General features: G+C 47.6%; 1 protein-coding gene across 1 annotated transcript; it reads right to left on the bottom strand.

Moving 5' to 3' along the window:
- Positions 1–1,350: 1,350 nt before the first annotated feature.
- On the bottom strand, positions 1,351–14,214 carry PRSS55 (serine protease 55). Its single transcript, XM_012457327.2, has 5 exons — positions 14,004–14,214; positions 9,986–10,178; positions 8,491–8,741; positions 6,982–7,124; positions 1,351–1,694 (listed from the first exon to the last, which is right to left on the bottom strand). The coding sequence occupies exons 1-5, from the start codon at positions 14,158–14,160 to the stop codon at positions 1,377–1,379; spliced, it is 1,062 nt and encodes a 353-aa protein (XP_012312750.2). The 5' UTR covers positions 14,161–14,214; the 3' UTR covers positions 1,351–1,376.
- Between the last annotated feature and the right edge of the window lie 920 nt (positions 14,215–15,134).

Below are 15,134 nucleotides of genomic sequence, written 5' to 3'. Positions count from 1 at the left end.
CCGACAGGCTGCATGCTGCAGGGTGGGGGAGTCCTCCCTGGTGCAGACATGCCGTTCCATGTACTGGTGGAACACAGCAGGGCTGAGCCATGGAGGAAAATCAGCTGAAAGAAGAAGCGAGAGCCTCTAAGGATGAAGGAGAGAGCAAGTGGGGAGTGCCATCAGCTTGGCTCCAGGATGAGACAGAAGGGAGAACTGGTGACAGCTTGAGAGGTGAGAGAAAGGGGAGCCTAGGCCTGCCTGCTCCAAAAGGGAGAAGGCCCAGCATAGGGAACAGAAGAAAGGTGATTTTGAAAAGTGGGTGTGTTAGTCCATTTTCACACAGCTGATAAAGACATACCTAAGACTGGGTAATTTATAAAGAAAAAGAGGTTTATGGACTCACAGTTCCATGTGGCTGGAGAGGCCTCACTATCATGACGGAAGGCAAGAGCCACATCTTACATGGTGGCAGGCAAGAGAGAATGAAAGCCAAGCAAAAGGGGAAACCTCTTATAAAACCATCACATCTCGTGAGACATATTCACTGCCATGAGAATAATATGGGGAAGGCGCTACATGACACAATTATCTCCCACTGGGTCCCTCCCACAACACGTGGGAATTATGGGAGCTACAATTCAAGATGAGATTTGGGTGGGGACACAGCCAAACCATATCAGTGGGGTCCTCAGGAAGCATGAAGGTTGCTCAACAGAAGGATGACAGTATGTTATTGTCCTTAAGGTAGGGTGAGCATAAGCACGTTCATTCTGACATGCGGGAGTGATATAAGAGTCTATGTGAAGGTTGCTTGGGCAATGTGGTGGTTCACGTCAACTTGGAGGGCATCTTTGGATAAGATTGATATTTAAATTGATAATGTTTGAATCAAAAGATTGCCTTCCATTGGGTGAGTGGGCCTTGTCCAATCCATTGAAGGCCTGCATAGAACAAAGAGATTAACCCCAGCACAAGGGGGAATTCTTTGCTCTCATGGCCATCACTGAGAAGCCCTTTTGAGGGTAGCAGCCACAGACAACAGTCCCTGCCATCACCCTTCAGCCCCTTGACTCAGCCACACCTGACGTCATCATGCTAGCCCTGGATATTTCGCTGGGTTTTTTGTTGTTGCTGTTGTTATATGTATCCATAAATGCTCCATTTTGGCTGAAGTCAGTTGGAATTAGGTGACTGTCACCTAGAATGGAAAGAGTCCTGACTAATCCACAGACCCAAAGTGCAGTCCCCATACCGGGTCTCCAGCCTGACTTTCTGGTTCTCCCAGTCCCAGTCTCGGGTTCCATCCTTCAGCCCTGAGCTGCAGCCAGATCCTCTGCTGGAGATGCATTCTCACGCACCCTCCCTTGGTTAAAAGAATAGCCTCTATTTTATTATCAGTATAAAATAGCTCTGAACAACACGTGGAACAGGGAACAGAGCAGGCGCCAGGACCTGGGGCAGCCTGGCTCTGGGACTCCCGAGACTCGGGAGCCTATAGGTTTCTGTTTGACAGAGGTTCTCATGTTCAATACTTTGAAGGGCCTGCCCTCCAGCTGGGTCACCTTCTCGATCCACAGGTTGTAGTTTGCCAATGAGGTGTATATCCCTGGGGTGTTCTTCTCTCCACAGCTCTTTCCCCAGCTGATGATGCCTACCTGGTACCACTTCTCACCAGGCTCTGGGGTGCAGACCAGAGGCCCCCCACTGTCACCCTGTGGGTAGAGAACACAGCTTAGCAGGAAGTCCCATTCTAAGCTGCCCATCTGAGGCTGGGCACAGCTCATTCTTGAAGAGGATTCCTCAATTCCTCAGCCTCCCCAACTCCAGCTGCTAAAGGACATCTCCTCAATGCTGACCTTTACCCACCCGTCTCTGCTCCATGGGAAGAGCATGTGGCTGCCAGGTTAGCTCTGAAGGTCATGGGGGTGTAGAGCATTGTGGGTGGGGTGCTGTGGATGAGACAGAATGAAAAGTGGGAAGGAAGAGAGAGGACTTGATGAGAAAAGACCACTCCATCTGCAGCACAGAGAGACACAGGCCAAGCGATGAGTAGAGACTTGTTCTGAGGGTCTTATCAAATCAAGAGGCTCTGGAAAGGGCAGGAAAGGAAATGGGACATGTGAAGAAGTATTGTAGGGCTAGGAACTGGGTCTCCTTTGTGTTCTTGGAGAGGCACAGGGAGAAGGACATTCCTTTTTAATTCAGCCAAGCTTTTCAGAATGTGTGATCCTTCCAGGATGGAATTACATGGTCTGTGACTCCCATAGTTATCCATTTATGTAGAGCTTCTGAACCAAGTCCCTGTCATACCCCACGTCCACATACATCAAACAAACGCCCCACATCCTTCAGTCCGCCTTCACACAAAGCAGATGAGCCTGCAGGAGGAGAAAGGGGTTGCCGAAGGTTCTATGGTAGCCTGGCTGAGATTGGAACCTAGGATTTTCTTTTTATTAATTTTAAATTAGTCATTATGTGTACATAATAGTTTTATATGTTTATGGGGTCAACATGTTTTGATATAGGCATACAATGTGTAATGATCAAATCAGTGTAATTGGGGTATCCATCCCCTCAAGCATTTATTATTTCTTTGTATTAGGAACATTTCAATTCCACTCTTCTAGTTATTTTGAAATATACAATTGTTATCTACAATCACTTATTGTGCTACCAAATACTAGACCTTACTCATTCTAACTAACTGTGTTTTTGAGCTCCTTGACTGGAGTCCCCACCTGCTTTCCTTCCCAGCCTCTGGTAACCATCATTCTTTATCTCCATGAGTTCTTTTATTTTAAGCTTTCATTTATGAGTGAGAACATGCATTGTCTTTCTGTATGTACCTGGCTCATTTCACTTAATGTAATGTCCTCCAGTTCTACCCATGTTGTTGCAAAGGACAGGATTTCATCTTTTATGGCTGAATAATATTCCATTGTGTATATGTACGTCATTTTCTTTATCCATTCACCCACTGATGGACACTTAAGTTGATTCCATACCTTGGCCGTTGTGAATAGTGCTACGATAAAAATGCAGGTGGCGATGTCTCTTCAATGTACTGACTTCCTTTCTTTTGGATGTATACCTAGCAGTGGTAGTTCTGTTTTTAATTTTTTGAGTACCCTTCATAGGGGAACCCAAGATTTTCTTAATTTCTTTTTCAACTTTTATTTTAGGTTCATAGGGTAAATGTCCAGGTTTGTTTTGTGAGTAAATTGCATGTCACTGGAGTTTGATGTATAAATGATTTAATCACCCAGCTAGTAAGCATAGTACCTGATGGGTAGTGTTTTGCTCCTTACCCTCTTGATACCCTCCACCTTTAAGTATGCCCTGGTGACTATTTTCCCCTCTTTGTGTCCGTATGTATTCAACCTTTAGCTCCAATTTATAAGTGAGAATATGCAGTATTTGGTTTTCTGTTCCTGCATTAATTCACTTGGGATAACGGCCTCCAGCTGCATCCATATTGTTGCAAAGGATATGATTTTGTTCTTTTTATGGCTGCATAGTATTCCACGGTGTATATGTACCATATTTTCTTTATCCCATTCACCATTGATGGACATCTAGTTTAATTCCACGTCTTTGCTACTGTGAATAGTGCTGTGATGAACATATGCATGCATGTGTCTTTTTGGTAGAATACTTTATTTTTGGTGGGTATGTACCAGTATTGAGATTGCCAGGTTTAGTGGTAGTTGTGTTTTAAGGTCTCTGAGAAATCTCCAACCTCCTTTCCACAGTGGCTGAACTAATTTACATTCCCACCAGGAATGTATAAGCATTCTCTTTTCTCTGCAACCTCACCAACATATGTTACATTCTGACTTTAATAACTGCCATTCTGACTGGTGTGAGATGATATCTCATTGTGGTTTTGATTTGCATTTCTCTAATAATTAGTGATATTGTGCATTTTTTTCATATGCTTGTTGGATGCATGTATGTCTTCTTTTGAGAAGTGTCCTTTCATGTCCTTTTCCCATTTTTTAATGGGGTTGTTGGGTTTTTGCTTGTTGAGTTGTTTAAGTTCTTTATAAATTCTGACTATTAGACCTTTGTCAGATGCATAGTTTGCAAATATTTTCTCCCACTGTGTAAGTTGTCTGTTTACTCTGTTTATAGTTTCTTTAGCTGTGCATATGCTCTTTAGTTTAATTAGGCCAATATTTTATTTTGTTGCAATTGCTTTTGGAGATTTCCTCATGAAATTTTTGCTAAGGCCTATGTCCAGAATGGTATTTCATAGTGTGGCTTTCTTCTAGTGTTTTTACAGTTTTAGGTTTTACATTTAAATATTTTAGCCATCTTGAATTGATTTGAGTTGATGGTGAAAGGAAAGGATCCAGTTTCAATCTTCTGCATATGGCTAGCCATTTATCCCAACATCATTTATTAAATAGGAAGTCTTTTCCCATTGCTTGTTAATGTTGACTTTGATGAAGAGCAGATGGTTGTAGGTGTACAGCTTTATTTCTGAGTTCTCTAACCTATTCCACTGGTCTATGTGTCTGTTTTTGTACCAGTACCATGCTGTTTCAGTTACCATAGCCCTGTAGTACAGTTTGAAGTTGAGTAGCATGATGCCTCCAGCTTTGTTCTTTTTGCTTAGGATTGCCTTTGCTACTTGGGCTCTTTTCTGGTTCCATATAAATTTTAAAATAGTTGTTTTGCTAATTCTGTGAAGATTGTCAATGGTAGTTTGATAGGGATAGCATTGAAACTGTAAGTTGCTTTGGGTAGTATGGCCATTTTAATGATATTGATTTTTCCTATCCATGAGCATGGAATGTCTTTCATTTCCTTGTGTTGTCCCAGATTTCTTTTAGCAATGTTTTGTAATTCTCATTGTAGAGATCCTTCACCTCTCTGGTTATGTGTATTCCTAGGTATTTTATTCTTTTGGTAGATATTGTGAATGGGATTGCATTCTTGATTTGGCTCTCAGCTTGTATGTTATCTGGTGTATAAAAATGTTACAAATTTTTTTACATTGATTTTGCATCCCAAAACTTTGCTGAAGTTGCTTATTAGTTCTAGGAGACTTTGGGAGGAGACTGGGGTTTTCCAGATGTAGAATCATATCATCTGCAAAGAGGATGGTTTGATGTCCTCTCTAGATGCCTTTCATTTCTTTCTCTTGCCTGATTGCTCTGGCTAGGACTTCCAGTGCTATATTGAATAGGAGTGGTGAAAGAGGGCATCCTTGTCTTGTTCTGGTCCTAAGGGGGATGCTTCCAGCTTTTGCTCATTCAGTATGATGTTGGCTGTGGGTTTGTCATAGACAGCTCTTATTATTTTGAGGTATGTGTAACCCAGGATTTTCTGATGCCAAAGCCCATGCCCTCTCTACCTTTGTTGTGTTACTCTCTCACCAAAGGAGCTGAGCAGCTACAACCTTGCAAGCAATCTTCAGTGGAGAGATGATGTCCCATTTTGTGATCCTAGAGAGTTGACTAGAATTAATGGAGGATTATAACAAATTCTAATCAGGGAGGACGATTAATGTTTCCTGGTCATGATGTGTGTATTAGTGTGTTCTTGCATTGCTATTAATAAATACCTGAGAATCTCCAGCCAGGACACCTTCTCTCCACTTTTCAGAGCCTTTTTGTTTTCATTTTACAAGATACTATCCCATGCTTTTAGTCATGCTTAGTGAGAAGGGCTGGGAGAATTGTGTTTAATCCATTTTGTTTGGAACCAGAAGTCTCAATTCTGTGTGCATATTTTTTTGATAATATTTTAAATTGTCCAGAAAGTGAAGAAAATACAAAATTATACATCTCATTTTGGTCCCCACGTGTTTGCCACATGGGGAACTCCTAAACCTAGTGCTGTGCTACACCTCTGCTTTCTCTTTTCCCTTTCTGCCTCCCACCCCGTTCAGTACCCACCTCCCAAGGCTCTCATAGCCTATCAGAGAAAACTACCAATTTTCTCACATTAAACCATACATTCCTTGTTATTATTCTAGATAAATGTCTTCCCTTTCCATGGGGCAACCTCTCCATTACCGTTCAGAATATTTATCATCTGCATTTGTGATTTTCTACCAACAACCAGGTCCACTGCCTGGCCAATGGGCAGGCCCCTAGCCTTCAGCTGGGACTAAGCAGATTCATCAGGGTGGCCACTTTTAAGATGATGAGAGCATCTCTGAGCATTAAAGACAGATTATTCATCATTCTTCCTTAGAGCCAGAGGAAGCTAATTTGTGATTTTTTTTCTCTGTTTTTCTGGGTATCAATATATTTTTTTAAAAAGTGTGTTTGTTTTATTAAAGAGAGGCAAAGAGACCAAATTTTGGTTCAATGAAACCCACATGCAACACCCAATATATTATCTTTGTCTGTTTATCCACTGCCTGCCCAGGAGACTGTAGGCTCCCTTAGGGGAGGAACCATGTCTCATTTATGGGTCTCCAGGGCCTTGTATACTCAACAAAGTTTTCTAAATTAATGAATTAAAAGTGACTTCTTGTATATCTACCAAATCCTCCTTGGATTTTTTTTTTTAAGATTTCCCAGGAATGGGCTGGGTGTGGTGGCTCATGCCTGTAATCCCAAGGAGGCCAAGGCAGGCAGATCACCTGAGGTCAGGAGTTCAAGACCAGCCTGACCAATACGGAAAAACCCTGTCTCTTCTAAAAAATACAAAATTAGCCAGGTGTGGTGGCGCATGCCTGTAATCCCAGCTACTCGGGGGGCTGAGGCAGGAGAATCACTTGAACCCAGGAGGCCGAAGTTGCGGTGAGCTGAGATCATGCCATTGCACTCCAGCCTGGACAATAAGAGCGTGTTGGCTCCCAGGTGTGCACACTCACAGCTCCAGAGGCTCTGCAATCCTTATTCCCATGGCCGAAGGCCCTAATTCCTGCATGTTTTCCAGACTCAGAACTGACTATTCCCAGCAGAGAGAGGATACCCTCACACTGGCAGTTTTAAGCCGGTGAGGAGATATAAGGGAGGGCGGGTACCCTCTAGTTACCTGGCAGGCATCATAGCTCTCATTCTTGTATCCGGCACACAGCATATTTTTGGTAAGTTTTGGAAACACCTTTGAACATTCCTCCCAGTCCACGATGACCATTGGCGCTTTCATCAGATCCGTTTTCATAGAGTTTTTGTCAGCTGGCCCAGAAAGAAAGCACATTAGAGAAGCCACCAGGCCATGCGTCCCCATGCTCATATGCAGCTGACTGTGCCCTCGGCCCTGCACATCCCTTTGTCCCCCAGCCCCCGTCCCCTGCCTTCACAGGCTCTGCAACCCCTCACTTCCTTCTGGTTACCCCACGCCTGCAACTTACCCACTCCCCCAACTACTGGAATTGCTCTTCTCATTCAAAACCGAATTTCTACTTCCAAGAAGGCTTCTACCTTGACTCCAGTCAGCCGCACAGACTCAGCCTCTTGCACCTGGCTACTGACCGTTTCTCAGCATAATCCTGCCTCTTCAATACATTTGCCTTTTGTGACATTTTACTACATGAGGATGGCCTTTCCTTCACATAGGGCCCTCAAAAGTGGGTTTGCACTCCGGGTGAAAAGACTTTAGGTTCTCTCAGCAAGGGCAGTTGGCAGAGAGTCTTGAGATGGGATTAGAGGGGATTTGCAGAGGCCCTTTCTGGGCTGCCAGATGCCGGGAATTCACCTGGATTTCTCTCCATCTCATTAGCTCTGACCACAAAGAGATTTCACATTTCTTCCCTTGATTGAAGATTTTGAACTTGTGCATGCCCATGTACCTCCTCCCCGTCTCCTAACTTTCCAGAAGTGCCTAGAGCCCAGAATCTAGGTCTCACCACTTTCCCTCTGGTTGCTAAACTCCTGAAACACCCACCGTCGTCCAGGCCCAGGCTTGCTGCAGTCATCGCTGTGGACCCAGAGTCTCGTTCAGGCTGCCGCAATGCTTTTCTAGTCTCATCCCCTCCCCTCCCTATCTATTTGCTTTTGGTTTTGTTAGGTTTTCTTTGGGGACAGTTCAGCAGGCCCTACATCATATCTTTCTGTCCCAGCAGACTTTCTTCTATTTTGGAAAGTCACAGCATAACAACAAGTAACAACAGATTCATTTCTAAGAAGAACAAGGCAATGCTCCAGGACTGTGAAAGCCTAGAACAGGGTGGGCATCTCTGATGCCTGGACGGGCCAGCTAGGAAACATCACTGTGGGAATCAGGGAAGGTGTTTGTGAATACAGAGTAGAGGGCCTCTGGCTAAGTGGAGAGTTTAACTTCGATTAAACACACAAACCACACTGGTCTGTGCTGGCTGGATCAGACTGCACTAGGGTACTGGCTCAGACCTAGTGTCTCAGCTTGGGGTTTCGGCACTCAAAAGGGCTTAAGGTTTGGGTTGTGTGAGTCTCCACCACGCGGGAGTCTGCTCCAACACAAGTCCCGTCCTCACCCCTTCCTCAGCTCTCCCCCTTCCCCCTTCCTCCCCTCTCCTTCAGATGCAGTGGCTCTTTCCACAGGGGAAGCTGAGCAGTCACATACCAGCATCCGTCTGGCCCCAACCTGCCACCCAGCATTCGCTCCACGTGGTGGGGCTGGGCTGTGTGGGGAGACAGATGGGCACTTTCAGGTCATCAAGCCTGATGGGCGAGGCCAGCAGCAGCAAGGCAATGTCATTGTCCATGTTGGTTCTCTTAAAGTCCTTGTGAATAATGATGCTGGCGACCTCCTTTATCTCCATGGATGAGCTAGTCAAGTCGTTGGTCCCCAGCACGACATTCAGTTCTTCTGGACTGGTGGCAGAGAACCAGAGAGGGGCAAGTGGAAGGGGCAGGGAAATCACACAAATGGCAGAATTGGCTGTGCCCAGAAACCTTAAATCCCATATAGTTCTAGGACCTTTAAACCCTACTGGGACTGTTGCTCAGAAGGTGTGAGGATTGGAAAAAATAGAAAAAACAAAAAACAAAAAACAGAACACTGGGTGAGCAGACCACAGCCACACCACTGCACCCTCAGGGGTCTCGGAGGTATGAATGAGGTGCTTCTGTCTAAATACAGCAAAGGCAGAGACGGGTTTGAGGAACCTACAGAGCCCACAAAAACCACTCGGCATGGATTAAACTGGCCTCAGATAGATAAGGCATTCATTATTACATCTGTTTTATATCATCAGTTGGCCTACCAACACTTTAGAAACTCAGGACCAGAAGTTAATCTAGACCTGCCACTGACCAAGCAGACAGGATCTTCAGTAATCAGCCCAGGTTCAGAACCCCATGGGATACTGATAGCCCATGACAGCATGACAGCAGGTGCCACAAGAGTCTTTGGTTATGCCATGATGAAACTGTGCCCAGGCTTTTGATTAACCCTCTAAAATCAGCCTTTCTGTGTGTCTTCAAACTTCCTTGAGCTGGTGTAGCAGAAAGCACAAGTGCTATAGCCAGAATTTGAATCCCGTTCCTATATACTAGGTGTGTACCATGGGTGAGTAGCCTCAATGTATTGGACCTCAGTTTCCTTATCTATAAATGAGGGCTATTCCTTCTACCTGCTCCAGGGGTCACTGTGTGATTAAATGAGTTAATAGAGGAAAGTTTCTTAGCGGGGTCCCCAGTTAGTCATCAGTAATGCCAGGGGTCCATCCACATGCTGTCACATAGAGAACACTCTACATGGACCAGGAAAGTAGGGGGTCAGATGGCCCAGGAAGCCAGGCTTCAGAATTAGAAGGATTTTCCCCTTGACAGACTTGAATGCCTTAGGAGAGTCATTTGGACCAAGCTCCTTGGCTTCATCAAGCCACATGTGTTCCCGGAGAGGGCACATGTGCCCTCAGGGAGGTTGTAGCCATTGGCCCTGGCTGATGTGAGGAGGACACAGCCTCAGACTGGCTGCCTCCGTGTTCCCAGGGCTGTGGGGATGCCATTCGTGCTGACTAGAGACTGAACAGCCCCAGGTTCCTCCCAGCCGCCAGGTGTGGCTGAGGGGAGGGTACTCTGAGAAGCAGCAGCAGGGGGCTCGTGGTACTTACAGCAGCTCCTCGGAATATAAGCAGTGAGCCGCAGTGAGAATCCACCACTTGTTGAGGATGGAGCCGCCACAGAAAGGTTCACTTCTTGCCTGAATGCTCACCTGCCACGGAAACTCTCCCACCTCCGCCTCCACCCCCGCTGTGATTCTGGAATACCGAGTTCCTCCCTGGAAAATGGATCTGTCGCCACATTCTGGTGGAATGAAAGAGAGGAAAGGAAAAGGAGCAACATTTAGTCAGCATCCAGTGTGAGCCGGGGACCGGGCTGGGAGGAAGAGGCTTCCAAGTGGATATCCTCGTCCCCATTCTAGAGGGGAACTCACTGAGGCTGGCGAGCCAGGCAGCCCTCCTGACATCAGCCGGCAGATGCTCTATTTTGTCTGCACAGAGCTCAGGAGGCGAGTCAGACTCATTGGCTCTAACTCCATCTAGCATTTATGATCTCAGGAGAGTCACTTCGCTGAGCTTGTTTCTCCTGTCATCCAGGAGAAATCGGAAGAAAAATAGTGTCCGATGCCAACTCCTGGTGGTGGGCAGGACCGTAGCCCCCCACCAAAGAGGTCCAAGTTCTAACAGGCCATGTCCCCAGAACCTGTGAATATTTTAGCTTGTGAGGAAGGAGGGGCTTTGAAGATGGAATTTGGGTTGCTAAGCACCGCCCTCAGACTGGGGACTTTGCTGAGGGGCCAGTGGAATCACTGTGGCCCTTGAGAGGGGTGGAGGGAAGCAGAAGGTCAGGCAGAAGAAGAAGTGACTGCACTGGAAAGGCACAGAGATGCAACATTGCTGGCTTTGAAGATGAAGGCAGGGGCCCAGAGAAGCTTCTAGAAGCTGCAAGTGAAAAGGATTCTCCCCTAGAGCATCCAGTAGGAATGCAGACCTGCAGCACCCCGAATTTAGCCCCGGAGGCCTGTGCTGGAACTCTGTCCCACAGTACTGTAGGATGAGACATTTGTGTTGTTTAAGCTGCCAAGTATGTGGTCACTCATTTCAGCAGCCCTGGGAAACCACTAGGGGGGCACAGAAAGTGCCAGAACCTACTGGAAAGCCCTGGCTGTTCTAGGCTACTCCAGGCTGAGCAGCTCTTTTATTGGGGGATTGAGAGCAAAGCTGTGGCTGCCTGTGCTGAGGCAGGAAATTCCCCTTCCTGACAGAGGCTGGGTCCACTCCTCACCCCCCAGGAAGAGGAGATGCTCCATTAATATTTGCTGACTTGAATGTCTGGCTCGTGTTCTGGGACAAGGCATGAGTTTGACTCTAAAAAGCCTAAGACCCTCTTCTTGTCTCTTTCTTGCTGTTTGTTTTCCAACGATCAGCTCAACAGAAGCTTTGAGGGTTTTGTCATTTGGGTGACCCCATAGTGGTCATTTTTGGTTTAAAATAAACACAGGAGTGAGAACTTAGCAAAGTGCATCCAGAGTCTTCTGCTGTCAGCAATGCATAAAGGCTGTCTTTGGGACTTCTTTTTGAGAGATGGAGTCTTGCTTTGCCACCCAGGCTGGAGTACAGTTGCATGATCTTGGCTCACTGCAACCTCCACCTCCCAGGTTCCAGAGATTCTCCTGCCTCAGCCTTCCAAGTAGCTGGGACTACAGGCATGTGCCACCATGCCCAGCTAATTTTTGTATTTTTTAGTAGAGACAAGGTTTCAGTATATGTTGGTCAGGCTGGTCTCAAGCTCCTGACCTCAGGTGATCCGCCCACCTCGACCTCCCAAAGTGCTGGGATTACAGGTGTGAGCCACTCGCCCGGCCTTTTGGCACTTTTGGCTCCACACTCCTCTCTGATTTTATTTACATAGGACACTTACTGCGTGTCTGGCACTGCCACAAGCACTTTACAAACACCAATTCACTTGGTTGTCATAATTGCCCTATGGAGATAGGCCCTGTTATTTTCATCCTCACTTTATAGTTGGGACAACTGAGGCACAGGGCAGTTAAGTAGTTTTCCCAAGGTCACACAGCTAGTCAGTGACTGAACCATGACATGAGCCCCAGGCAGGCTGGCAGCAGAGCTGGTGCTCTCACCCCTGCCCCACGTGGCTCTCTGCCTAGAATGTTCTTCCCCCAGGCAGCTACCTGCCTCACCTCCTCACTACACCCAAGAATCCCTTCTTCCGAGCAGCCTTCCCTGACCTGTGTCTGAAACAGCCCTTCCCATCCTGGTGACTCCTTATTTCCTACCCTGTGTTACTTTTCTTCATTGCATCTTCATTACCTTAACTCCTACATTATCAGTCCCTTTTGCCTGGCTCTGGCACCAGAATGTAAGCTCCAGACGGAGAGGGCAACACGCTTGTCTGATTGATAGTGGGTCCCAGGGTCCGAAAACCACCATGGTGTGGAAGAGGCACTCAACAACCATAAGTCATCCTGTGACTCAGTGACTCCACTCTGGGAGCCTGGAAGGCAGCACACGCGTGCAGCTGATGATGTTCACTGCAGCGATCTCCATCATTGTGACAAACTGAAAACAGTCTAAATGCTAAAGGTACAACCATATCATCAGGTGTGCCTCACCCACAACATTGTGCTCACGGGGAATTTTTAATGGCACAGGAAAATGCTTGTGATATTAAAGTGAGTGAAAAAGTCAGGATGAAAATTGTATTTAAAACTTGTGATTTCATTATGTTAAGAATGTGGGTTTATAAGTATGGAAGGAAATACATCAAAATGCTAAGTGGCTATGAGCTGGATTGGATGGTGGGCAGCTGTGATGGGTGCCCTCTGTCTCTCTGTCTGAGATGCAGAACATGGGATGTGCTCAGTGCAGGCTCTGGGGCCAGACAGCCTAAGCTTGTATCCTGGCTCAGTGGCTTATTCACTAAATGATTTAGGGAAAGCTACTTATCTTTGGGTATCCTCCCTTTCTTCATTCCTAAAATAAGCCTAAGATAATGCCAACCTTAGAAGACTGTTGTGTGGATGAAATGAGAGGATGGATGTGGAAGTGATAGACAAAGTGCTTGGACCAAAGTCTACTCTCCAGAATTAACTGGCAGAATTTCCCATATCCATTTTGCACCAAACTCCCCGTGGGACCCATCCCCCACATTCTTGATCCTGAGATCAACCCACAGCATCAGCATGGAATCGTGTGGACTTTTAGGTTCATGCAAGAGCTCAGAGCCTGGAAGCAGCGATGGAAGTGGAAACAGCTGCTTCTGAGTGATCTGAGGAATCATGCATTTGGGGCCCCCTTGCAATGGGACACCAGAGGAGCATGTTCTGCTGATGCTATCCTCTCACGCTCCCCATCCCCTGTTCACACAGAGTGCAGCGGACCCCAGGCTGGACTGAAGGAGGCCAGGTGAACCTGCTGCGTTCTGGGCAAGAGGCGGTGTGCACAGGGCAGGCAGCCTGGTGTTGCGGTCGCCCAGTGCAGGCCAGGCAGACAGCTCTGCCATTTCTCCATGGGGCAACTTTGGGCAAATCCTCATCCTCAGTGAGGTTCTGAATTCCTTGCCTACATGTGGGCTGAGAGCAGATGCCCCACCGTGGTGGTGTGGGAGTGAAACACAGGGAAATACTCAATCCCTAACAGTTGCTAAGTACCCCAGTGTCCCTGATGTCTCAGCCACCCTCTTGGAGAAAGAAATGAGCCATCAGGGAGTTGTGGAAGGGCCGGCCACAAGGACAGAGGCACCCGTGCACTTGGCCTGACTGAGCTAGGCTTCCCTAGCTGGAAGGCTGGTGCTGATAGGAGCCACAGAGGCCCGGAGTAGCGGGCCCCCTCCGAGTGGGAGGACTCAGCCTCAGCGAGTTCTAGGTACGAGCTTCAGGGCAGCCTACTATTCCTTTGGGGATAAAGTGTCAGTTTTCGGAACCAAAATTCAAGGTCAGACAGGTCAAACACTGGGCTGGTGGAGAGAGGAGAAGAAGGAGAAGTGGTTTGGAGGAGGGGTATGTGGGGACCCCTGAGCTGTGACCTCATGCTCTGAGATCCACCCTCCTGGCAGCCAGTCAGCTGGACCATAAGCCCCCCTCCTTGCCCCTTCTGCCCCTGTACTTACCACCGACGGGACCCAGGGAATGAGTGGGCAAAGGAGGGCGGTAGCCCTCCCTAGCCCTGCCTAGGAGAGCCACTCCAGCCTCTGAGAGAGGAGTCTGCGGACCGAGCTGAGCTTCTGTGACCAGGGACAGGAGCAGCAGCACTGAGAACAGGAGCATGGCCCTGGGCTGTGCCGTGGGTCCAGGGGTGATGGAGGCCAGAGCTGAGGGAGTGAGGCCAGCACAGCATTGGGCTCAGATCCAGAGCCCCCAGGTGATGTCACAATGGGCTGTGGAGCCGAGAACTCAGACTGCAGCATGCAGACTTCTTTTCTGGCTCTTTTGTTTCTAGGACAGCTGCACAGAGGCATCATCCTCAGAGCCTTTCTTATCCCAGGTTCCCTTCTCCCTGACCTGGGTGCCGCCCAGCTTCCTGAGTGTATTAGTCTGTTTTCATGTTGCTGATAAAGACATACCAGATACTGGGTGATTTATAAGGAAGAAGAGGTTTAATGGACTCACAGTTCCAGGTGACTGGGGAGGACTCACAATCATGGCAGAAGGCAAAAGGCACGTCTTACATGGTGGCAGACGAGAGAATGAGAGCCAAGTGAAATGGGAAATTCCTTATAAAACCATCAGATCTCGTGAGACGTATTCACTACCATGAGAACAGTATGGCGGAAACCGCCCCCATGATTCAATCATCTCCCACTGGGTCCTTCCCACAACATGTGGGAATTATGGGAGCTATAATTCAAGATGAGATTGGGGTGGGGACACAGCCAGACCATATCACTGGGCTCTTGGTGGACACCTTGCTTTCAGCCATTGTCACCCCTAGTCCTTTCTTGAGGCTCAGTTTAGGCCATGGCTTCTCTGTGAATGGGGGGGTAAGGTCTAGGGGAGGGGTTTCCAGCCTGGACCCTCGGGAATGGGGCACAGCCCAGGGAGGCCTAGAGGCTTCTGCCAGCACTGGTACCCTGTGGGGTATAGCTGCCTGCTTAGTTCTCTGCCCAGGGGCCCCAGGTGCAGCCGCACAGGTCAGGTTGAGAGGTTCTGGCCTCCCCTCATACCCTGCCTGGTGGGTCCCAGTCCCCATCCTACCACCTTCTAGGTGGATCCCACATGGCCGCCAAGTCTCCTGATGGGCC

Source organism: Aotus nancymaae, unplaced genomic scaffold (genome assembly GCF_030222135.1).
Source record: "Aotus nancymaae isolate 86718 unplaced genomic scaffold, 86718_ANA_hifiasm-v0.15.2.pri h1tg000079l, whole genome shotgun sequence".
NCBI lineage: Eukaryota > Metazoa > Chordata > Mammalia > Primates > Aotidae > Aotus > Aotus nancymaae.
Note: the sequence above shows the minus strand (reverse complement) of the source record. Positions and strands in the feature narration are given on the sequence as shown.